The sequence below is a fragment of the Asterias amurensis genome, chromosome 11 (genome assembly GCF_032118995.1).
Source record: "Asterias amurensis chromosome 11, ASM3211899v1".
NCBI lineage: Eukaryota > Metazoa > Echinodermata > Asteroidea > Forcipulatida > Asteriidae > Asterias > Asterias amurensis.
Window position 1 is genome coordinate 4,849,405 of NC_092658.1, and position 23,466 is coordinate 4,872,870.

Genomic DNA, 23,466 nt, shown 5'->3' on the forward strand with positions numbered 1-23,466 from the left:
GCTGAAATCACATAAAATCACATAAAAGTCACTTCTTTTTTTTAATTTGGCTGAAATTTGATAAAAATCATAAGTGGTAAGCCTTGCATTTTGGCGAAATTTTGCTGAAATCGGATAAAATCACAAGGGGTACATGTACATGTACATGTATGCCCTGTATTTATGGTGAAATTTGGCTGAAATTTGTTAAAATTACAAGGGGTATTGGTTGGTAAAAGAAGTAATTTTACACCTTTTTATATAAGCCAGATGCCTAGTGCACATCACTATGGTGTTTGCCAATCAATAGTGTTTATGATACACATGCAGTGTTCTCCCTTAACAATGGTCCGCTGGCCAAATGCCAGTTCTAAACAGCCAAAGGACCAGTCAGAATTCTGTCCAGCGTAAGTCTTGTTTATTGCTGAAGCCCCATTACTATGTAAGCCACTTTTACCAGTTCAAACAACAAATCCCATGCCAATGGGAATGTTGAAAACCAGTAAATAAACCTGGCGGACCAGTCAAATGACAAGCTTACTGGTCCTACTGCTGGCTATACATGTAGTCACAGGAAAATTTAAGGGCAGCGCAAACCCTGACATGTGTGAATGTATTCAAATGTTTCATGCGAAGGCCTAATTTGCATCTTAGAAATAGGGGAAGGGCTCTTGTAAAAGCAAAACATTTTAAAATACCATTAGCAATTTCTCCTACAAAAGCCCTCTCTGCTACACACACCAATGAGATATTGACTACATATAGAATGCATTCTCGATATCTTAATATCTTCTTTTATTCAGTTACTATCAATATTACATACACATGTAAATTATTCGTCAACAATAATTGATAGCTAAAATAGTAATAAAAATCATAACACAGAATACGACAAAAATACAATCACCTGGGCCAAGTTACATGGCTCTGATTACAGCCGAATTTTGCACATACGATCACCATCATGACCATTCTCTGATTGTACAACATGTTGTAGGGCAAGCGCCAAATTTCTGCGCTGGATTCTGAACACGCACAAGCCAAATTTCCCAGCCAACAACTGAAATACACTTGCGTAAGTGCATAATTTCCTGCTTCGGAAAGTGATGATTCTTTGCTGACGGTAAGCAGAGCCATGAAATTGGGCACAGACCACAGCCAAATGTGAGCCAAATGACCTTGCCATGAAGGTTATGGCACTTTTGAAAAAGAAAAAAAAACTTGCCAAATCAAAGCTGTGGTGTAAATAATATAGCTACACACATTACAGTACATAGTGAGAAATCATCTTAAGTGTGAATAACTAAAATAGACAAAAATAGAAAATTGCCTGACATTCCAACCCTCAAAGAGTCTTTCTTTGCTAGGGTGAAATGTCAGACCAGTAACTACATGTATTTTGTTTTTATTTACACCATACATATAGGTCCTTTTGGTTGGTAAGCAGTTTGCAACAGCAAGTATTATTTTTGGAATAACACATGTATGGGTTTTAGTGTGAATAACAACGATAAACACTTATACATTTAGGGCTTGAACATTACATAGTAAGAAATAATCTAGTGAAGTTTGTGGTAAAACTCTGTATGAAACAAAGGGTGGTGAAACAAACTCAACGATCAGTATGTGGGCAGATTACTTTAAGGATCAACCATTTATAGGGTTCTTACGGCCAAAACAAAAATACCATAACGCTGCGCTAAGGACTTCAAGCTCAGACACACATAAGGATACCGTTGTACCTGTTATTCTCAAGACCCCCAAAAAAGAGACTTGCCAAAGACGTTAAATGTCTAAGGAAGCAAATCTCAATTCAACGATTTTCATATGCCACAATGAGAGAGCATAAAGATTATGAAAAACGTTTTACTGACCTTAACCCTATAGCCTTTACAGCTCTTCATGCTTTGTGTAAAAGATTTGAGATCACATATTCAAGGAAGCAAATCTCAATACAACGATTTTCATGTGCCACATTGAGAGAGCATAAAGATTATGAAAAACTTGTCAACCTTTTACTGGTCTCAATCCTGTTGCCTTTATGACTCTTCATGGTTTGTGTAAAAGATTTGAGATCACATATTCCTATGGTTGGAATGTTGTTGCCATCTCAAGAGAAGACCAGTTGTTTCTAACTTTAATGAAACTAAGGCTTCGATGGTTGATTTCGAGACCTCAATATCTAAACTTGAGGTCTCGAAATCAAATTCATGGAAAATTACTTCTTTCTCGAAAACTACGCTACTTCAGAGGGAGCCGTTTCTCACAATGTTTTATACCATCAACCTCTCCCCATTACTCGTCACCAAGAAAGGTTTTATGCCAATAATTATTTTAAGTAATTACCAATAGTATCCACTGCCTTTCAATAAAGGGTGGTGATACAACCAACTTGTACATGGAACCCAACCTAAACTACAACAAGTGTTTTTCCCAGATGGGAAAAAAGGAAAACAACGGCTAAAGCAACTTGACAGATCTCTTGCCAACTATGTTGGAGATCCAATAAAGTCCATCTTGACTTTACCGAAAGCGCCATGTAATTTCACAGTGGGTACTTACTGTGAGTACTGCAAAACCCGAAGGAAAAGAATTTACCTTTTGACAAAGGACATCATCAGTAAGTCCAGTGAGTATAAGATTTGAAATCATACAACACATGTCATCCACATTGTCAATTTTTTATCCACATTGAAACTTTGTTATCAACATTGTCACTTTGCTAACAGTTACAAAACACAATCTCTTTTAACTATTTTTTTTAAATGTCACTTCCACCTTTCTGCAGCCTTTGTTCATTATCAGTTGGTACAAACTTCACTTTATCCTGTACTATTTGTGCCCCGGTGATGTTTTCCAAATGTTTCCCAAGTTTATGCATTGTCTTATAAAAAATAATGGGTCGGCAAAACTCATTATCAGGAAATCAATTCAATTATTTAAGCATTGGCAAATTATACGGCAAGTGGAACTGAATAATATCACATACTTGTCAACCTTTTACTGGCCTTAACCTTGTTGCCTTTATGACTCTTCATGCTTGTTGTAAAAGATTTGAGATCACATATTCAAGGAAGCAAATATCAATGCAACGATTTTCAAATGCCACATTGAGAGAGCGAAAAGATTATGAAAAAAGTGTCAACCTTTTACTGGCCTTAATGACTCTTTTGCTTTGTGTAAAAAAGGTTTGATATCACACACTATTATGGTTGGAATAATGTTGCCATCTCAAGAACAGACCAGTTGTTTCTAACTTTAATGAAACTAAGGCTTCATCTTTCTCTAATTGATTTACGAATTAGATTTAATGTAAGTGAACACACCCTCTCTGACATTGTATACACCATGTACAATGAGGTCCTGAGGCATGGTACATGTAGGAATTTGCAAAGACCAATTCTGAACCAAACACCCGATTTTGAATCTTAGACGATGGCCGATTAATGTCAAGTTTGTGACGAGGCATGTGGAGAAGAGATGGCCAACTTCAACATTCTTGCTGGATGGGAGATGTATTAACTTTGTAAGATTTTATGAGTGTTTTGTGTCTGTATTTTTATATGTAGTTGCTGATTTTTGTATTTTTGTTTACCGCTCTGAGGCCCTCAATAAGGAGCTATATAAATGATTCTGTATTATTATTTTATATTAACAATGAATGGTAGCTGCGATTATTTTTTATTTTTTTAACTAACTCATCAGAAGGAGTGTACAAAAAATAATAAATTCTCCATGAGAAACGCTTTCAAGAGGTATTCCATTCCAGAGAATCAACAAGGAGCGTTCCTACTGGACTACCTTCGGGGAGTGCCAAAAGCAGAAGTAAAGCGTTGCTTTCCGAAGAGGAGAAAGCAACAATTAACATTCTGTCCCATCTGCTAAAATTGTACATGGGAAACCCTGGCGCTAGGAGAATTGAAGAGAATGTTTCTCGAGAGGTGACAGAAGCCAGGGGAGATGATAAGGGACTAGACGGGTGACCTGGAAAAGAGATATCTCCATCTGATCCAGATGAAAATGATGGACTGCAAGCTGTACGCCAAACCTTGCTCATCACTGGTGGAGCAAGTCATGAGTGTTCTTCATTAAATTTAACTTTATCAAAAGACCAATGCAAAGAAGAAGTAGAGACAAGCCGCCCCTTCACGTGCAGAAGTTTTAAGTTTTTTGAGAGTTCGCTGCTCGAGTTGTTTGAGAAGTGCCGGTGGTGTTACTCGGCCAGAGTTGGAGTTGTCAAAGAGAGCTGTAGGCTCTTTTCTGAAAAGTGAGCATCTATGCCCAAAAAGCCAACGGCACTACCATTGGGATGTTTAACACAATGCCAGCAGGTAATGCTCTGCTATCTGCTGCTATCCTGTTTGCTGGTGCAAGCCCAGCCTAAACACTGCAAGTAATGACCAGTATGGGCATTTCAACACATTCAATTCGCATTTGCCAAGAGGAAGAGCAAGGGTGAGAGTCATTACTAATGAAAAAGTCTGAAACTTGGATACAAATTTAAAGGTTTGTTGAAATGATGCCATTTCTACTGTTTGGTAACCCCTGGGGTTATAGATTGGGGTTATTAGGTTCCAAGGAGCCTTTTGAAACAGTATCCAAAGCACCAGCAAAGTAGACAAATGAGCAGGATTTCTTTATTTGTGGAAAAAAATATTGTCTGATTTTCTTCACCAGGCCGACATAAAAAGACTGAATTCAGCCAAAAGTCTGAACAATCTCATCCCTGGAAGAGAAGAAGTTCAAGGAAATTGATAGAACGCATGACACAGGTATTTGCTTGACGACCCATCCTTTTTTTTAAGCTGTTTGTATGAACACCGCTGTTTTACAAACAGCATATTTACAATATCGCCAACAATATCATGCTCCAGTTGGTGATTTGGCGAGGTAAAACACAATGTTCTTAATTTATTTCGGGCAACAAAGGCTAAGCCCTTACCCAATGATGCAGTAATCATAAGCCCACTCCCTGGTCATGATTACCCATTACTTGTGGATTACTTTTTTCTTAACAATCTACAGCCAATATCGTCATGATGTGTCCTATCGTCAAGTACATGTAGTTCGTTGGTGCTGGGGATACCTCAGCCCTCACAACCGGGTACCGCTACCATCATGTGTGATGCTAAAAATAAGATCCATCCATCCAGATGTTAACAACACTTACAAAAGTTTTAGATTTCCTCCCTTGGATGATTATTAGATAATAAAATATATTATGGCAGAATGTCGTAGTATAAATGTGCTTACTTTTTGTGAAACATTTTCACCGGGTCAGAAGCACAATTTGGAAGGTAAGTGTACACTTTCTCGGTATGATCAATACTTGAACCTTATTAGCGTTAGAAATTGTTAAATATTTTGCGTGTTGGGTTGTTGGGGTGTTTGTCTACTTGTTTGTTTGTTCGTTTTATTGTTGGGGTGTTAGTGTGTTTGTTACAATAGTGTGACGAGATTGTGTGGACCGACACAAGTCTAATCTGCCTTATTTGGTAAGGGTCATGAACTTGTGTTGTATAAGATGGTCGGAGAGGTCAGCAACGGGAGTGGCAGGTCTTGGTGACCACTCGGGTGGCAGCGGGCTTGTCGCTGGGCAGAGACACGCAGGCCGTGGCCAATCACGGGGTGGTTGGGCGGGGTCTGAGTGTCCATGCGGGGCGAGCGTGCACGCTCGGCGGCATGGTTTTCCCGGGCTGCTGCCTGGAAATCCATCAGAGTGTTTTTGGCAAGCGATCTAGCAACAAGTGTTTTGGGGGTTTAGCGTTGAAATAGTGTCTTTTGGAAACAGAATAAGAAAATTCGTCTTTTTGGCAGGTGAAATACGGGATTGGTTTTGGGCTGAGAATTTATTTGATCTTTGTGTTTGGACGCTATTTCCAGCCAGAATTTGGGTGAGTTACTTGCTATTTTTATCCAGCCAAACTCTCATTGCGTGCTGTCTCCGATCTTATGTCTGGGTTCCGTTATTAATTTATTGTGTAACTTCTTGAGTGCATTGTTCCGTTACGGTCCAGTATATCGTGTCGGTATTGATTTTACTGCTGCGTGAATTGTTTGCTTACGATTGTGTTGCTGAGATTGAGTATCCTTTTCAGAATAGTTGTGACGAAGTGGCAGCTGGTAGTTGAGTTCGCAGAGAACTTGGATGGCCCAGCGTCGATCACAGAGATTGACCGTGAGTTGACCCTCTGGGTTGACGAGTAGCCGTTCATTACGGGTTGAGTAGTCTTAGCTAATTTGGAGACTTGATTAGAGACTCAGCAAAATAGTCGGCGTGCTTGCGCGTGCATTTTTATTGCTGCATTTGCGATTGCATTTTGGATGGACTAGCGAGGAAGGCACTCGGGAAAACCTGATTTGTTTATAAGAGATAAAAGGCCTCGTTTATAAAGGTAGAACGAAAAGAACTGTATTTCCAATATTTAATTATGAGAAAGTGATTTGCCCAGGAGGCATTAAAGAAGATTGCCCAGAGGCAATGTAAGAGTTCAGAACTGTGTTATAGTCACATTATTATTATGTTCTCCCACCCCCAGTAGAAATATATCCAACCCTGTCCCAGTGCGACAGACAAACAGTAACCGATCGGGCGGTAGATTTCCACCCAAACGAGCCTGCATCCTTAGCCCGAGACTGCTCGAAGTATTCCCCGGGTCTTAGGTACAATTTGGATTCGGGATAAGGGGAATTTTCGGCCAAGAGGTTGGACTTCTCCCTGGACTCCTAAATTTAAATTAGTCTCGCGGGAAACCCGCCACAATAGCATCTAAGTCATCTTCGTATTATCAACACATCAACATTTGTCCAGTAGATACAGATGTACACATCCTAGCCATATGGGCTTTAACGCTGCTGTTGCCTTGCATCACGCTTCACATGACTGCAGGTGGGAATGCCAAGTTCATCAATACAATGGAGATTGGCCAACACCTAAGAGAGATGAAAGCTCAAGCACTGTTGGGCCTCCATGCACTTAATGGCTGTGACACCATCAGCTGCTTTAAATGAAAGGGCAATTCAGGCAAAACCACTGAAGATAATGATGAAGTCCCTTCTAGTACCAGACATGCCAGACAGCCTTCAGTGAATTAGGAGTATCATGGGCACTCGATGACAAACAATATAAAGAACTTGAAAAGTTAGGATGTGAACTGAATGGATGGAAAGAATCAGATCTCAATCCAGTCCAATACAACTGCTTCCGATTTGATCATTTGACAGACACTACTATGCCTCCTAACAAAGACAGCTTGAAACTTCATACAATGAGAGCGAACTACCACCGTGCTTGTGGAATGCGCTACTAACAAGTCTGAGAGAAGCTGCGTCATTGGCTGCGTTTAAACATGACATTTGCAACATTTCATACGGTCCGTCGACGTCAACACCCCTGTAAACATCACAACGAACCACCAAGTTGTTGCGTTGGGAACTTTGCAAAAAGGTTGCTGTCCAAAGTATTGTTTCTGGGCGTTGAGTGAACGAAACATTTCACAATGAATGGAAGAATTTTCATATAAAAAAACAGAAAGAGTCAGATATAAATCCAGTCCAATACAACTGCTTCCGGTTTGATCATTTGACTGACACTACCATGCCTCCTAACAAAGAAAGCTTGAAACTTCAGTGTGCGCAAACTACCAGGCAAGAATCTACAGATGTGCTTTGCAACAGCACATCGGTGCTCCTCTGTATTAAAGACAAAGTATGAAAAGGTCACAGGGACAGAGATAGACATGAAGTGGAATGCAATGTCAATTGCTACGGATGCTGTTCAGAAATATGTTCACTGCAAACTATAAGAAAACAACCTGCAACAGCAACCTGTGCTCTTGTAAGAAAATCTGGCATCAGTTGTACAGGTTTTTAATGTTGTAATCAATTTGAGGACAAAACTTTGTGCTTCAAATATTTTATTACCGCTAGACAGTCAGGCAGGCTTGTCGCGGGACCTGTGTGCTCAATCTGTCACCGGTCTGGCCCGGGCATTTGGTTTACTGCCTCGCCTTTCGTCCAATTGACCCCCTTGGACGGTGCCTTGCATTCCTTGATAGCCGGTCTGTGCTGGCTTGATCACTTTTGTCTGAGCAGCCTTTGAGTTGAGTTGACAAGTTATCGGTCATCAATTTTCGAAGCACAGCTCTTTAGAGCGGCATTTCTGTTCGCTTTCTTTGGGTTTTTACGTGTTGGCGAATTCACTGCCAAGTCTAAGCAGGTGGTTTCTGCCCTGAGGCATTCAGATGTTTCCTTGCAGGTTGCGCCCACTGGGCGGGTAGTGGTGCTGAATGTTAGGTTTTCAAAAACCGATCAGTGTGGTCGGGGTTGCTTCATTACGATTCCTGAGTGTTCACGGGGCGATTTTGCGCTTTGCCCTGTTCGAGCTGCGGCGCAGTTTTTGAGCGTTCTGCGTCCGCATTGCTCAAGCTTCTTTTCACACTTCAATGGAGACCCAGTCACACGCTCCCAATTCACTGCGGTTCTTCAGCGTTCTCTGGGTTTTGGTGACATGCGTTTTTCTTCATATTCATTTCGTATTGGGGCAGTCACCTCTGCAGCAATGTCAGGTATTCCCGAGGCGGATATTCAAGCTATGGGGCGTTGGAAGTCCAACGCCTATAGCCGCTACATTCGTATTGACCCCGGCTTTATTTTGTAAAAAGCCTGCCCCTGCTCAGTTTTTTTTTTATAATTTTGTTAATGCTTTTATGTGGATTTGATTATACAAACCCGTTTTAATTTGTTTTCTTTCATTCTGTTTCCTTTATGAGCAACCCCACACCACGGTGAGCCTGTGGTGTGGGTTATTGGTGACTCTTTTGTACATTGGGCATCGCGCATAGCTGTGAGGGATGCTTCACTCATACCCGGCTTGAAGGTGCATAGGTTCGGGAGGCGGGCTCCAAATTGTACAGTTTGGAGATTTTCTACAACACACGTGGTCTCGCGAAAACTCCAATCCAGACGCCATCATTCTTCATGTGGAATCAAAAGACCTCGGCAAGGTGCCAAAGAAATGCATGTTGCATGACATTCATCGGTTACTGTCGGGCACCAGAGAACTTTTGCCGCACGCCATAATTTTCTGGTCTGAAATTTTACCACGAGTTGCCTAAACTGGGACGGTCACACAAAACAAGGGTGAGCGGGCGAGACGGGCCATCAATCGTAATGTGGGTGGTCTGTTTAGGTCCTCGCCCGGTGGGTTGATTAACCACCCCCAAATAGTGTGGTAAAATCGTGAATTATTTATCCATGACGGCATCCACCTTTCTAACACAGCTTGTCATTTCTTGCTTTCTAATTTTAATGATGCACTTCGCACCCTATTTCCATAACAGTCATACCCAACTGAATTAATCTTCTAAGGAAGCGCCCAAAAACCCTGAGGGACAGACTCTTGTCTATTATGATAGTCAATGGCTGAAAGAGGTTTTCTACCATCCAATAACTGTAGACCATAACTGCTGCATTTTGAAAGCAGATTGTGTCCCTTCACACAGTGTGCGGACCATTCCCCACAAAGTGTGGGTTGCAGTGGAAAAGAAGACTGGAGAAATTCGTAGCGCCTACTGTACATGGTTTACTTATTGCATTTCAATCTCAAATCAACTTAACTCTGTCTAACATTACAAATCTTCTCGTACCTTACATCCCCTCTCGCACTCTTCGTTCTTCTGCTAAGTCCCTTTTAACTATTTAGCATTCCTAGAACTTCCTCATCGTATGGCGATCGTGCCTTTTCCACTTGTGCTCCTAAACTTTGGAACGCTTACCTAATAACATCATGCTGTAGTTCTCTTCCATTGTTTAAAAACTTGCTGAAAACTCATTTATATAAATCCTCATACACTTAGCTCGTTACATGTCTTGACAGTAGATAATTCATTGTATAATTTTTTATTGTATTCTATATTTCTTTTTATGTTGTTTCTGTTTTGGTTTTTTTTCTACGCCTCGGAATAGGGTCTTGTACACTAGATAGATGGCGCATTATAAATGCATTACTATTATTTCTATTTTATTATTATTACTATAAAAACAATCATGGCGTTTTGTTCATGCTTTGTTTGTACAACGAAAAAGAGCTAAAGATTTCACAAAATAGCGATGTATATTTCACTGTGTTTTTCAATCAAATATGATCGCAAAGATACTGAAGATAAACGATTGTATGCAACATGTGAGAAAACCTTCCACCACCGTGTTTCGTCGAAAGGTAAAGTAGGCTTTGAAGGGCACCGGAAAATCCAGGGGAAATGGCAACTTCATCACGTGATCCAGGACATTGAATTTGAGTACGAATGTGGGTTGTTCTTCAATAAACACTACAAAGCCACTCGCAGCTTCTTCAGGGTGACGGATGTTGCAGATGTTGTCCGACGTATGGCGACCGAAACCAGAGAGGTAGGGGAACTTCACCAACCGTCAAATATCGACCCAAGGTAGGCTATTACTTAGTATTAGTTTTATTATTTACAACAAATGATGTTATTCATTGAGCAAGTGCATTAATTCAGTTTGAAATTTTGGCTTTTAGTACAAATATCTTGTTTTACAAAGAATTCAAAAAGAGTGTCACCAGCAAGGCGAGGCTTTCATTGGCGCTATACTAGGAGAGTAACGAAGGCAAATCACAATATTTAAATTGTGTATAACCAGTAACCCAATAACTTGCGGGTAGGGTAACATTTTGGATTGTGTGAGCACAACACCACCTAACATAAGCTTAGGTTTGGGAAAACAAATAAAAGATATTGGGAAAAACAGGTAGCTGAGCTGGATGCACAAGTCAGGGATTCTGGGGTTGTCTTCTGTGACAAAGTGATCGATCTTTTTTCAAGGAAAGAGGCTCTGGGGTGGATTTCACAAAGGTAGTCCTAACTTAGGACTAGTCCTAGGCAATGCTAAGAGATAGGACTAGTCCTAAGTAAGGATGAGTTACTGGTCCTAACTTAGGACCAGTCCTATCTCTTAGCATTGCTTAGGACTAGTCCTAAGTTAGGACTACCTTTGTGAAATTGACCCCTGGACATGCTGGAAGAGGACAAAAATAGGTTGCACAAGCAAAAGCATGTTCAGTGGGAAGAAAAGCAGCCGCGAGACAATAGAAGCAGTCACAGAAGGTAACCTAGATCACTCAAAGCGAGTTAATGGTAGGTTTGTTTGTAAGACCCCCTGGGCAAGGGACTCGAGAAAACAAGTTGCCGAACTTCAGAAGAATATAAAGGAAATAGAGTTTAGACTTAAAAGTACTGGGAAGGAAGTTGCCGCTATCGATAAACTGCAACTTGAAATACAAGAAGCAACGACACATAAGGTGAAGGGACCATTCAAACAGCGGTTTGATGCAGTCATAGATGAACTGACGCACAAAAGAGTTGCATACTGCATCGGGCATTTGCGGGATCAGACATCAACAAGGTCTTTAAACTTTACCAGAAATTAAAAAAAAAAAATCGCATTTTCAAGCCACTAACTACTCTTGGTATATCTGTCAGCTCATGTAAGTTGAGGGTTATATGGCCATTTTGTATACCTCTTTTGTTAGTTCACTTAATATAATTGTCTATTTCATCCATGCACTTCTGTATTTTCGTCTTTCTGTGATATGGAACCAAATGTTGTATGAATTAATGAATTGTGATTGTGGGGTCGGAGTCTGTAACGAGCTATAGCTCACATACTTTGCATGAGAACCATGAGAACAATGATTCTGCACTGTGCGTGTGCAAGCAACACATCACAGTCAATCCACCAGAATGCAGATAATCCATTCCCATGAACTCGGCCATCGGCTTCAATCTTCGACTGTTCATGACTACGTGCCAATGCAACAACGATTACAACACAACTGCTGGAAGAATTACAAGTTGCAGTCATTGGAAATCAATAATCTGATTCCTCGGAGGTAAAAAGTATAACACATTAGTTGGAAGAGCTGCAAGTCTTAGTCCCTGCCTTAGTGGAATTCATCCATGAAAAGGTTAATTTGTTTACAGTGGAACAAACGGTTTTGAAGCAACAGCTGGGAGAATTGCAAACTGCAGTCTAGACAGCGCTGTAAGAATTGCAAATTGCAGTCTTTGCTGATAATCAAGAATCCGTTATCCTCTGAGGTAAAAAGTATAACACGACAGTTGGAAGAAAGTTCATAGTGATTGAATCTCAACTGATGAACTTGTTTGACAGATGTATTTCCTGTGGTGGTTGTTTAGTGACGATGAAGAGCTCCAGGAAAGGAGGGTTGTTAAGGGTTCAGCAAAGGAGAGAAACATCATAGTGTTTGAATCTCAACTGATAAAGTTGTTTGACAGATGTATTTCCTGTGGTGGTTGTTTAGTGACGATAAAGAGCTCCAGGAAAGGAGGGTTAATCAGGGTTCGGCAGTCCTGTGAGATGTGCGACGACACTACCACCTGGGATAGCCAGCCCTGGTTAAACAAGACACCGGCTGGGAACATCCTTCTCTCAGCATCCATCTTGTTTGCAGGTGGAACAGTAGCACAGACTTTTCGTGTGCTTCGACATATGGGGGTTGCTACCATGACGCAAAGAAACTTCTTCAAACATCAGAAGCAGTTCCTGCTTCCAGCTGTGAATGCAGTAATTGTCAGTAAGCAGACGAGACTGATTGTGGAAATCGCAGCATAGGGGGACAATAACATTATACTGAATCATTGTGCACAACATTACGTGACGTTTGCATCGGTTTCTTGGTAAAAAAGGTTAAAAAACGGCGATGTATGATCGCTGTCTGATGTACTAAAATTTACACACAACACATATACAATGCATGACGCCTTATCTCATGTTTATGTTACCATGGTTACAGTACACAGTCAGTACTGTCTAATACACTATATACAGCAACAATCGCGAACAATCGCTTAGACATGAGGATATCAAAACGTTTCCTTCCCAGCCGAGCTACCATCACTGCCGACAAAATAACAAAATTGTCCGATACAATGTATTCTGTGGAAAGCGAGAGTGATGATCAAGTGACCTATGATGTTGACCCCACACTGAATGTGTTCTTGCTTCATGGGTAAAACAGGAGAGCCATGCAAGCATCAGTTTGCAGTTGTCAAGCACTGTCACATAGATTCTTATAACTTTGTTCCCGTGCAATCTCCTGCACTTCGCCAAGAAATTTTTGAACTTGCAACAGGCTGTACACAAGTTCCAGGTGGATTCGATTGAAGAAAAAAAGTTAAGGGAAACCCCTGAACCACCTATTCACCAAGAGCAAACTGATGGAAATGTTGAGTTCTTACCACAACCGAAGAGAGGTTCATAAACATGGTTGCACCACAAACTTTCCAGACTTATAGCTACATGAATTACAATGTGCAATCCCAAAGGTTTGAAGAACCTTAACCTTAGTACAGTGGTCTTGTGATAAGTAAATGAGGTTCTAATGTTGACTTTGAGTCTAGTTAATGTCTGACAATTGTGAGAAAATACAAGTTGTTATTGCAAACTGCTTACAAACCACAAGGACATAAATAAGCCCTTGAGAAAGACTCTGCTAGGTTTGAAATGTCTGCGGCCGATTTCACGAAACACTGGGATTATAAATCCTAACTTGAGTTAGGACGAGCAACCCGTCCTATTTATGTCCTAACTTAGAATGGGTTCAATTCGTCCTACGTACTTGGATACGGAACAGAACCCGTCCTAATTCCTAAGATTAATCCTAAGTTAGGAAGAGTTTGGTGAAATCAACGGCTGGCCACTTACTTTCAATTGTGTTGAGTACTTGAAGCAAACATGTGCGTATCAAAGTACACCAAATGACCCCGCACTCACTATAGACCTTTATCATGGTGTGGTCATCATTATTTTACTCCATTCCAACTCATTGTAACCAAACTGAGGCTGGACGAAATAATAGTCTGGTGCCATGTTTGCGCAATGAATGTTAGCATTCATTACTGCTATGGAAACAGGGAACATGACCAAGATGGTGACAGGTGAAAGGTCTATAGCTATTATGGACAAGCTTAAAGGCACTGTACTTGTTTGGTAATTGTCAAAGACCAGTGTTCTCATTTGGTGTATCCCATCATAAGCATAAAATAACAAGCCTGTGGAAATTTGGGCTGAATCGGTAATCGTAGTTGCGAGAAAATTTTGAAAGAATAAACACCATTTTTAGAAGAATTTGTGTGCTTTCAGAAAAGAATAAAAGACTGCTAGCTAGAAGTCTTTTATTATTTTAGTGAGAAATTACCTCTTTCTACGTTACTTCAGAGGGAGTCGTTTCCCACAATGTTTTATACGATCAACCACTCTCCAATGCTCGTTACCAAGTCAGTTTTTAAGTTAACATTTGTTTTGAGTAATTACCAAACGTGTACTTTACCTTTAAATATACAAACAACAATGACCTCATTACAAAATATACCATTACTCTTTCTTCGAACAAGTGAATCGATACAAAGTCTGCTAAAAATAAACTATGAACTTTACCATATATACAAAAACAAATATCCTCGATTTCAGAGAATTTAAATCTTATGCCATCAACACAGTGATTAGATCAGTGCAATGAATTAACATATTGCACAAATAGTGTACATGAATATTCATAAGGTTTATCGCGTTTCAGAACCGCAATACATTGTGGGTAGGCAGAGGAGTCAATTTGACATGTTCGACGACCGCGATGTATGATGTGATGCTATATCTTTGTGTGGGTTCAACAGCGCCCTCTCTTGATTCTTTACTATACACGATAAACCTTATAAATCAAGATACACAATACCTCATTACTTCAGGCATGATTTTTTGTCCTTGACAAAAATTAGGAATATTTTATCAAGTGCAAGGGTTGACCTACATGAACACATGGTGTAGGCTTTATTGTATTTTTCAGGCTATTTTTCACAATTTTTCTGAAGTGAAAGGGCCAAAAATTTGAAAATCATAATCAAGTAGGAAGAATGTCAAGCCTGTTACTTTTTACAAAAACATATGAAGGTACATCATTAATCATCATGTATTTACAGCATTGGCTCCACGACTATCACCCAGGCTTCAAAATAACCCACAGCTATTGCTGTGGTGCTCTGTGCTTTTGCTGTGGTACCCTGTGTAACGTTCCAGTAGAAATTTACATTTTCCTCACAGAATCAGACATGTGAGACTTCCTTGTTTCAGCTGATTTCCTCTTTTTGGATTTTGATTTTCCTCTTTTTCCTTAAAGCCATTGGACACTTTCGGTAAACAGTATTGTCCAATGCCCACACTTAGTGTATCACAACTTATATATAAAATAACAAACCTGTGAAAATTTAGGCTCAATTGGTCATCGGAGTTGGGAGAAAATAACAGAAAAACCCACCCTTGTTTCCGCACGTTACGCTGTGTCATGACATGTGTTTAAAATAAATCTGTAATTCTCGATTACGAGAATTGATATTGTTTTAATGTTTTCTCAAAAAGTAAAGCATTGCATGGAATAATATTTCAAGAGAAGTCTCTCACCATTACCTTCTGTAAACCCTGTAAGTTATTTGTAAATATGTGAACTTTTAATTTTGTTTTCTGTTCCAAAAGTGTCCAATGGCTTTAACTTATTGTGTACAAAAGTATTAGGAAAATTGTCTTTTCCTCTTTTTTCATGGCTAGTTACTCACATGCCTGTAGAATAGAGATGCCCCTTACCGTAGGGGAAATTGCTGTGCCCCTTCAAGAGGGAAGTTCAAGGTCTAATCACCCATTGGGCCTCTCCATCCTTCATGATTTCTGTTGAGTAGGATCCTTAATTGCCTTGGTCTTGTCACATGTGAATGATACAGTAATAGCATACCTTGTTCCTTTGCTGATTTTCTCTACAAAGTGTGTATTCTCGGAACCTGAGGTGAAGAATGATAGTCTACCTGTAAAGAGAATAGATCAAACATTGAGTACAGACATTCAATTCAACAGCTTGTACTACACTGTAAGAGAAGAAACAGACCCACAGTGTAGGCCCCAGTTGCATTAGCCTTCATCCATGGCTGATGTCAAACAATGGAAACAAGCACGCGTGTATGCACTGCCCACAACTCTCAGCCAATCAAAGGTCCCCATTGACCTTTAAGTGAGGGCGCTGTTTTGGACTTCTCACACATACGTATGCAAGGGGTCTATTGTCAGATGTTGTCGTAAGTGTCATGCAATAAGTAAACAGTAACAATCCATTGTGAAAAAAAATGTATTTTTTTGATGTTTGAAGCTCTACATGATGTAGGCAGAGCTGACTTTTAAAAATCAGGGCAATTAAGTACAACAATCAGGGAGCTACAATGTACTTAGATCTACATTCAACATTATTGATAAAAAAGTCCGCAATTTGAACCAACGACATCCAGATTAGTATGACGCGCTTTACCGACTGAGCTATCTAGCCCTATGTTGTCGGTCTCCATCTTCTGCCAATATCTTTGTTCAGTGGAGCCAGTCACAAAGCCATACAACCCTGAACGCCATGAAGCCCAGGGATCACACGCAAGTTTATGACACGACCTGGGAAGCAGCCTCAGGGGATCACCCAACTGCAGCTTCCCAGGTTGTTTTGTATGACATTTGTTGATTGTACGTACCTAGCTTAGGTTCCACCGTCATGTTAGTACTCTTATCAGTGAAGATAAAGCGCCCTCCTTCAAAGTCCGTCCCATAGTCAGCCAGGTACAGTAGTGAAGTGTAGTCAAACGTCTCGTATGTTTCCTACGTTTATCAAGCAAAGAAATTTACATTTTGTAAGTATAGTTAAGTTACTTAAAGGCAGTGGACACTATTGGTAATTACTCAAAATAATTAAAACCTTACTTGGTAACGAGTAATGGGGAGCTGTTGATAGTATAAAACATTCTGAGAAACAGCTCCCTCTAAAGTCACATACTTTTCCAGAACAAAGTAATTTTCCACAAATTTGATTTCGAGAGACCTCAGAATTAGATTTTGAGGTCTCAAAATCAAGCATCTGAAAGCACACAACTTTGTGTGACAAGAATGTTATTATCTTGCAACTTTGTTGACCGATGAGCTCAAATTTTCACAGGTTTGTTATTTTATGCATATGTTGAGAAACACCAAGTGAGAAAACTGGTCTTTGACATTTACCAATAGTGTTATTCTTTTATTCTCATTTTATTAAAAACCTCTTTTTTATCATTATGAGGATTGAATAAAGAATAGAGCTTATATTTAATAGTAAGCCCCCTCCCCTAGCGTAGGGTGTGTGTGCTAGTGAACACGTTGAACCTACACTCACATAACATAAATTCAATTATTTTAATCATAGGTGTAGATTTTTCCCTTTTAGCCAAACCCCTATTCTTTGATCATTGACTTACCAAAGGTTTTACCAGAAATTTTGTTAAATTGAAAAAAGTGTAGATCATGGTAAAAACTGGTACCTTGTCAACATGTGCATGCCAATATTCATCGTGCACTGTCTTAGCTGGTTTACTGGTCATCCGTGAAAAGAATGTCGGATGGGTTAAATACAGCTTGCTTGGTTGGATGCTAAACTCTCTTGCGATGGCTTGCTTGATTTTTTTAGCTACTGAACTGTGGAAAGAAAATATAATCATTAGACACTAAACAAGATACACATCTGATGAGCAGTGTCTGTGACAAATATTTCAATTTGTACCGTCTATTAAAAATGTGGCCAGAAGTTTCAGCAGTTATATTTAAGCCCTTTTAACATGATTAATTTAACAGCCATTACTTTTTCAGCAATGATAGATTTAAACTATGATTGTTAGTCTGTATCATAAAACACCGAGGGTGACGTGGCCGAGCGGTCTAGTCCACCTGCTGGGTGATTAATGAAGCATGCTGATAACTTACTATTTAATTAATACACTATTTAATTAATACACAAAATACTTAATGTCTGATGTTTCGACCCTAGCAGAGTCTTACTTAAAGGCTCTGCTAGGATCGATACGTCAGACCATTAACTATTTTTTGCATTTATGCCATCGGTCCATTTGGTTGGTAAGTTGTTTGCAACAGCTAATACTATTTTCTTATGAAATTAAAGTCAACCAAAGATAAGTGCAAATTCAGTTGGTGTACCTGTAGAGTTTGAAGTCATTATCGTAGAAGATGCTGCCCAAACCCTCTGTTTCTAAATACCTGTTCAAGGAAGAAGCCAATGAGAATTTTGAATTATACAACACTCATTAGCATACCATTCTACCAGAAGTTATAAAAACAGTTTGGAAATACGTTAAACTGCAAATGAAAAAAAAAAGGAAAAAAATAGTTGACGTTAACAATGTAGGAAAGCTTACCTTAGAAAGTTAACAATCATTTTCAGTTTGAATTGTGATCAGAATGATAATTTAAATTACCAACAGACCAATTCTTTACCAAGCTTGTTTACACTAAAAAACCTTTAGTTATAAGTTACTATTTTACTCACTTATAAATATTGATGAAAGAGTCGCCTTTAGAAAGTGCACCCGAGTGCAGATCGAGAATAGACGCCTGAAAATAATCACAAGAAAATAGCATTAGCTGTTGGGAACTGCTCATACCAACCAAAATAGTTACTGCTCAGACATTTTTACCCTAGCAGAGTTGTTCTCCAAGGTTAAATGAGAGAAAAACTCTGCTAGGGTCTGTTAGCTCTTTTTCGCTCATTTAGCTTCATACTGCATACCACCAAACTCTGCGCTTAAGGTCACTGTCTCCGCTCACCATAATGGCCTCCATACTGTATTGGCCTCAAGGCCTTTCATCTTTTGCCAAAAAGAGACTTTTCAAATCTAGTCGGCATCAGACTTTACCACGTAAATTTTCAGTTGTTTACATAGATCTGGGCATGCGCACATAACCAAGAACAATTTTATATTGTCGGTAGATGTTGCCTTTCTTAATACTTCGCTGACCCGTCTTTGTTTGTCTTTGTTTGTCTTTGTTTGTTTTGTCCATTATTCGTTGTTACAGGTAACTACTTTCATTGTTAGCAGCTTGTGCATTGAGCCTTTTTGAGTACACCTGTCCTTTCCGGGACATGTTTCCTACCTGGAGGGGTATCTTCTTCCACAATACATCAATTTAAATAATTATCAGCTCAATGCACAAGCTTGCTCAGGGAACCATACCTTTACAAGCCTTGCTTCTGTATGGGTCCCCCACAGTTTCACGAATGTCAATGCTTATTATTCATTTAATTAATCTTATCAAACAACTATTTATTTCTTTATTTCCAACTAATACATTGCCTATGATTTGATACTGATTGTGATTTTGAAACTGTGGAAATAAACTAAACTAAACTAATAAACTAAACTAATGAATTTACCAGGTAGATCTGCTGCCACCAAGAGTCCCTTAAGACCCCCTCCCATCTGTTGGTCTGTGGGTGGATCGATGATCGGCCATTACATAGTGAACTTTGCATCGAAAAACATGACCAGTTTTAAGAAAACCATAGGCAATGATATGTACAGTGTACACTATGGCTACTACTTACCCCACCATTTGAGCCTCCTAATTTCAGTCCATTTATTGCAACTCTGAAAAGAAAAAGTAGATCAAAACAAATGCAATTTTAGTTCACTTTACTCCATAGCGTGATTTTCATGGGGTCCTCATGGTAACTAAAACTGTTGGACTCTGAATATGGTGGTAAGGCAAAAAAAAAGAATTTTGGTTCTGGTTACCCGACCAACCCTTATTTAATGCTGCAACACTGAGTTTTTTGTTTAGCTTAAATAACAAAACCAAACCAAAACGAGAACATCTCTAGTCCACAACAACACAGACATGGTGCATACTGTACATTCCTTGAGTTACTGCAAACCTTTCGTATTTAAAATTCTTGGGTGAAAAATGGACTCTTTCTCTTAAGCTAGTTCTTCACGAGGGGGTAATTTCTTACAGTGTTTGATAATATCAATTTTATTTCATAATACATCAACATGCCATGTGAGCTGGGGCTGATTTCACAAAGAGTTTAGATTGATCATAACTGCCATTTAATCATAGTTGCTTAGTAAAGTGTGATGTCACAATGTAAATCACTATGGTGATGTATTATGCTGGATTTTGTTGCTTTGTGAAATTGAATGACCCCTGTAGCCATTCTAACACACAAAGAATGGAAATATCTACACGATAGAGATGTTAGCTTTATACTTACTGTCTTAGTTGTCTTGCTTCAGTCTTTGATATAAGTCCATCCATGACAACTCTGCCACATTGCGTTGGTGCACAACCTGCAAATATTGATGGGAATAAAGAGAGGACCATTCTTGATTTGAGAGTAACTGTATCTGTGTTAAAGGCAGTGGACACTATTGGTAATTACTCAAAATAATTGTTAGCATTAAAACTTACTTGGTGACAAGCAATGGAGAGCTGTTGATAGTATAACACATTGTGAGTAACGGCTCCCTCTGTAGTATTAGTAACGTACTGTTCGAGAAAGTAATTTTCCACTATAATAGTTGATATTGATTTTGAGCCTCAGAATTAGAATTTGAGGTCCTGAAATCAAGCATCTGTAGGCACACAACTTCATGTGACGAGGGTTCAAATTGTCACCGGTTTGTTATTTAGAGCATGTTGAGATACACCAAATGAGAAGACTGGTCTTTGGCAATTACCAAAGGTGTCCAGTCTCTACTATTGAGTAAAACAACTGTGTGAGATCATGTAGGTGATATGGTGAGACTGAACTATAAAGTGTGTGCCCACACCACCACACACCAAGCAATGCAAGGTCATTTTAACTAAAAGAATGTGCATGTGGTGTACATGTGGTGTGAAAGTGGGACCTTGACATAATTGCAAACAGGAGACTTGCTGAGAGCATGGCTAGAAGGTGTTAGAAAACAGTTGCAAAAATAAAGATAAATTGTCCAATATAACGAATGCAAGAAACAACAGTAATTCAAGTAAATCAACAATTCATCACAACATGTGGATCAAACTTTCTTATAGTTTGTGATATTTTCCAAAGGAGATGCCCCTTGTGGCCAAATATGAAATTCTAGGCCTCAACAAAATAATAGACATTATTATGGTACATAAAACAAATATTGTTTTATTTTAAAAAGTTTAAAGAAAATTTAAAAATTACCTTTAAATTTCTTTAAGTCGTTTTTAAAATCTGAGGAGCAAGTGACATTGAAACGACGTAGAGGAATGGAATCTAACTGTTTAGCAAATTCCGTGAAATCTTCTTTCTTGGAATACCAACTGACGACACCCATGAAGAGGAAGATTGCGATCATACGAATGGCCAACGATTTGAAGGTTACTCTATGACTGGGCAGATTCTCACTCCTGTGATAAATATACAAGAGCAGGACAAGAAAGATACATTCAATCAGTAGCAGTGGAGAGCAGTAATATTTTGTTAAAGACAGTGGACACTATTGGTAATTTTCAAAGACTAGTCTTCACAGTTGGTGTATCTCAACAATGCATAAGATCAAACCTGTGAAAATTTGAGCTCAATTGGTCGTCGAATTTGTGAGATAATAAGGAAAGAAAAAAAACCCTTGTCGCACGAAGTTGTGTGCTTTTAGATGCTTAATTTAGAGACCTCAAATTTTAAATCTGAGGTCTCAAAATCAAATTCGTTGAAAATTACTTCTATCTCGAAAACTACGTCACTTCAGAGGGAGTTTTTTCGTACAATGTTTTATACTATCAACCTCTCCCCATTTCTCATAAATTTAAGAAAGGTTTTATGATAGTAATTATTTTGAGTAGTTACCAGTAGTGTCCACTGCCTTTAGTCTCTGGTAATTTGTTACATAAGTATTTTTCTGCAAAAGAATGTTCTTTCATTTTAGACGAACTAAAATAAGAGTGTAAATGGGGAAAGAATATAGGCCTAGCTAGTATTAGTAAATTAGTAGGCCTATTATTTATTAAGAATCTGAAAAATGTTATAATAAGATTTAATTAAATAATTATTAAACAAAATAAACCACAGAAAATTGTTCAGACCTTGCCACCAACAAAATCGAAAAGGAGGCTAGGTGAGGGAGACCAGCCATTGCTTGATTACTGGCACAGTCAGACAATAGTTATGATTAGTGCGGGTCTGTTCTGTGTAGACTTTTGAATAAATTGGAATCGGTCAACGAATTCCCCAACCAACAGCCATTACTTATTTAAAAAAATACACTTACAATTCTTGCTTCCCTTCCTTGTTACCGTTGCCAGACTCAGCAGTTTTACTTGCCTCCGAAGGAACAGGTTTTCTCTTACGAGGTGCCATTGCATTTAATGTAACTTTTGAACAATGCACACCATAGATTCTTGAATTTAGCCTTGAGAATTGGATCGGAGACACATCTAGTGAGGGTGGTGAGATGCCAAAATAACAGCTATCTACCACACGAATACCACAGCACTTTGCAAACACACACACGCCGCCCAAAGTTACCAGTAATAGCCCCCTCTGTTGGCTGCACTCGACCTCGGTGCATCGTCTTGGTTTTGCAGAAAAGAATCATGTAGGAAGACATTTTCTTCCTTCATGGTTGAATAGTCTGAAAAAGGGTAGAGCTTGTCATCAACCAGAAGCTGATTATAATAAATTCCTGGAACCATTTTCTTCATCTTCTTTTTTAGATATTTGTTCATCTGGAATGAGATTAAAGCAGCGCTATGATCTAGATGGAATGGTGCTATCCTGGATATTACTATTATTTTTTTTTATTAGGGTCAAAACTTTTGGAGGCACAAGTGGTGTCCAATTTTGTTTCTACATGGTGCACTTTATTGTTGCCTTTTTAAAAAAAACAGTGCCATTTGACTTCGGCCTTTCTTTCTCAGATACAATTTTTTTTAAGGTGTAAATAATTACCTCCGTCTCTAACAATGTTCAATAATTATTATCAACAAATAGCCCCCCCCCCCCCCCCCCCAGTGCTCTTCATCCAATCCAAGTGATTTTTATGGTCATTATCTTGTGGAGTACACTCTGCCTTTGAAATGAACAATTTGAACATTTGTTAGGAGTTGAAATCGGAGTTGAAATTCGAGTTGGAGTCAGAGTTTAAATCGGAGTTGGAGTTGAATTGAGGCAGAATGCCAGACCGGAGATTAATTTGATTAACTTTTGATTGACTTAATTTGGAGACATTTAATTGACTATGGAGTAGTGGTGTTAGTAAGACGCAAAAAGCAAAGAGTGCAAAAGTAAGAGACGGATAGTTGTTAAAGCGCCTTTTTCTTTGTATGAACAATATCGATAATAGTCTAGACTCACCCTTTAGTTTCTAGTGTTGTCATCCGAACTTGAATGGATTCATAAACACACATGTGACATTGTTGATTTGAAGATGAGCTTTATTTGACAAGATTGAGACGAAGTGTTTTGAGTTTATTATTATTAATTTCAGAAGAATTATTCAGTGTACAGATTCCAGAAATGGGGCAGTTTCCCCAGTTGTTGTAAATAAATGTAAAGTAATTTTAAGTCTTGTCGAAGAGACTTTCATTCTAGAGTTG

General features: G+C 39.0%; 2 protein-coding genes across 2 annotated transcripts; one reads left to right on the forward strand and one right to left on the reverse strand.

The window, feature by feature from the left end:
• Positions 1-7,576: 7,576 nt before the first annotated feature.
• LOC139944136 (uncharacterized) lies at positions 7,577-9,003 on the forward strand. Its single transcript, XM_071941099.1, has 2 exons — positions 7,577-7,687; positions 8,087-9,003. The coding sequence occupies exons 1-2, from the start codon at positions 7,577-7,579 to the stop codon at positions 8,636-8,638; spliced, it is 663 nt and encodes a 220-aa protein (XP_071797200.1). The 3' UTR covers positions 8,639-9,003.
• A 2,019-nt stretch (positions 9,004-11,022) lies between these two features.
• On the reverse strand, positions 11,023-22,295 carry LOC139943773 (2-oxoglutarate and iron-dependent oxygenase domain-containing protein 3-like). The gene is made up of 9 exons (XM_071940565.1): positions 22,140-22,295; positions 21,077-21,282; positions 20,135-20,210; positions 19,466-19,508; positions 18,410-18,474; positions 18,061-18,120; positions 17,391-17,544; positions 16,575-16,698; positions 11,023-15,869 (listed from the first exon to the last, which is right to left on the reverse strand). Exons 1-9 carry the CDS (start codon positions 22,226-22,228, stop codon positions 15,727-15,729), a joined length of 960 nt encoding a protein of 319 aa, XP_071796666.1. The 5' UTR covers positions 22,229-22,295; the 3' UTR covers positions 11,023-15,726.
• Between the last annotated feature and the right edge of the window lie 1,171 nt (positions 22,296-23,466).

Coding starts and splice junctions, on each gene's coding strand:
- LOC139943773 (XM_071940565.1), bottom strand. CDS start 22,228: ATGGCACCTCGTAAGAGAAAACCTGTTCCTTCGGAGGCAAGTAAAACT. Junction 17,545..18,060: donor AATGACTTCAAACTCTACAG/GTACACCAACTG, acceptor TTCTTTCCACAG/TTCAGTAGCTAAAAAAATCA. Junction 15,870..16,574: donor GACGGTGGAACCTAAGCTAG/GTACGTACAATC, acceptor TTCTCTTTACAG/GTAGACTATCATTCTTCACC.
- LOC139944136 (XM_071941099.1), top strand. CDS start 7,577: ATGCCTCCTAACAAAGAAAGCTTGAAACTTCAGTGTGCGCAAACTACC. Junction 7,688..8,086: donor TCCTCTGTATTAAAGACAAA/GTATGAAAAGGT, acceptor CTTTGAGTTGAG/TTGACAAGTTATCGGTCATC.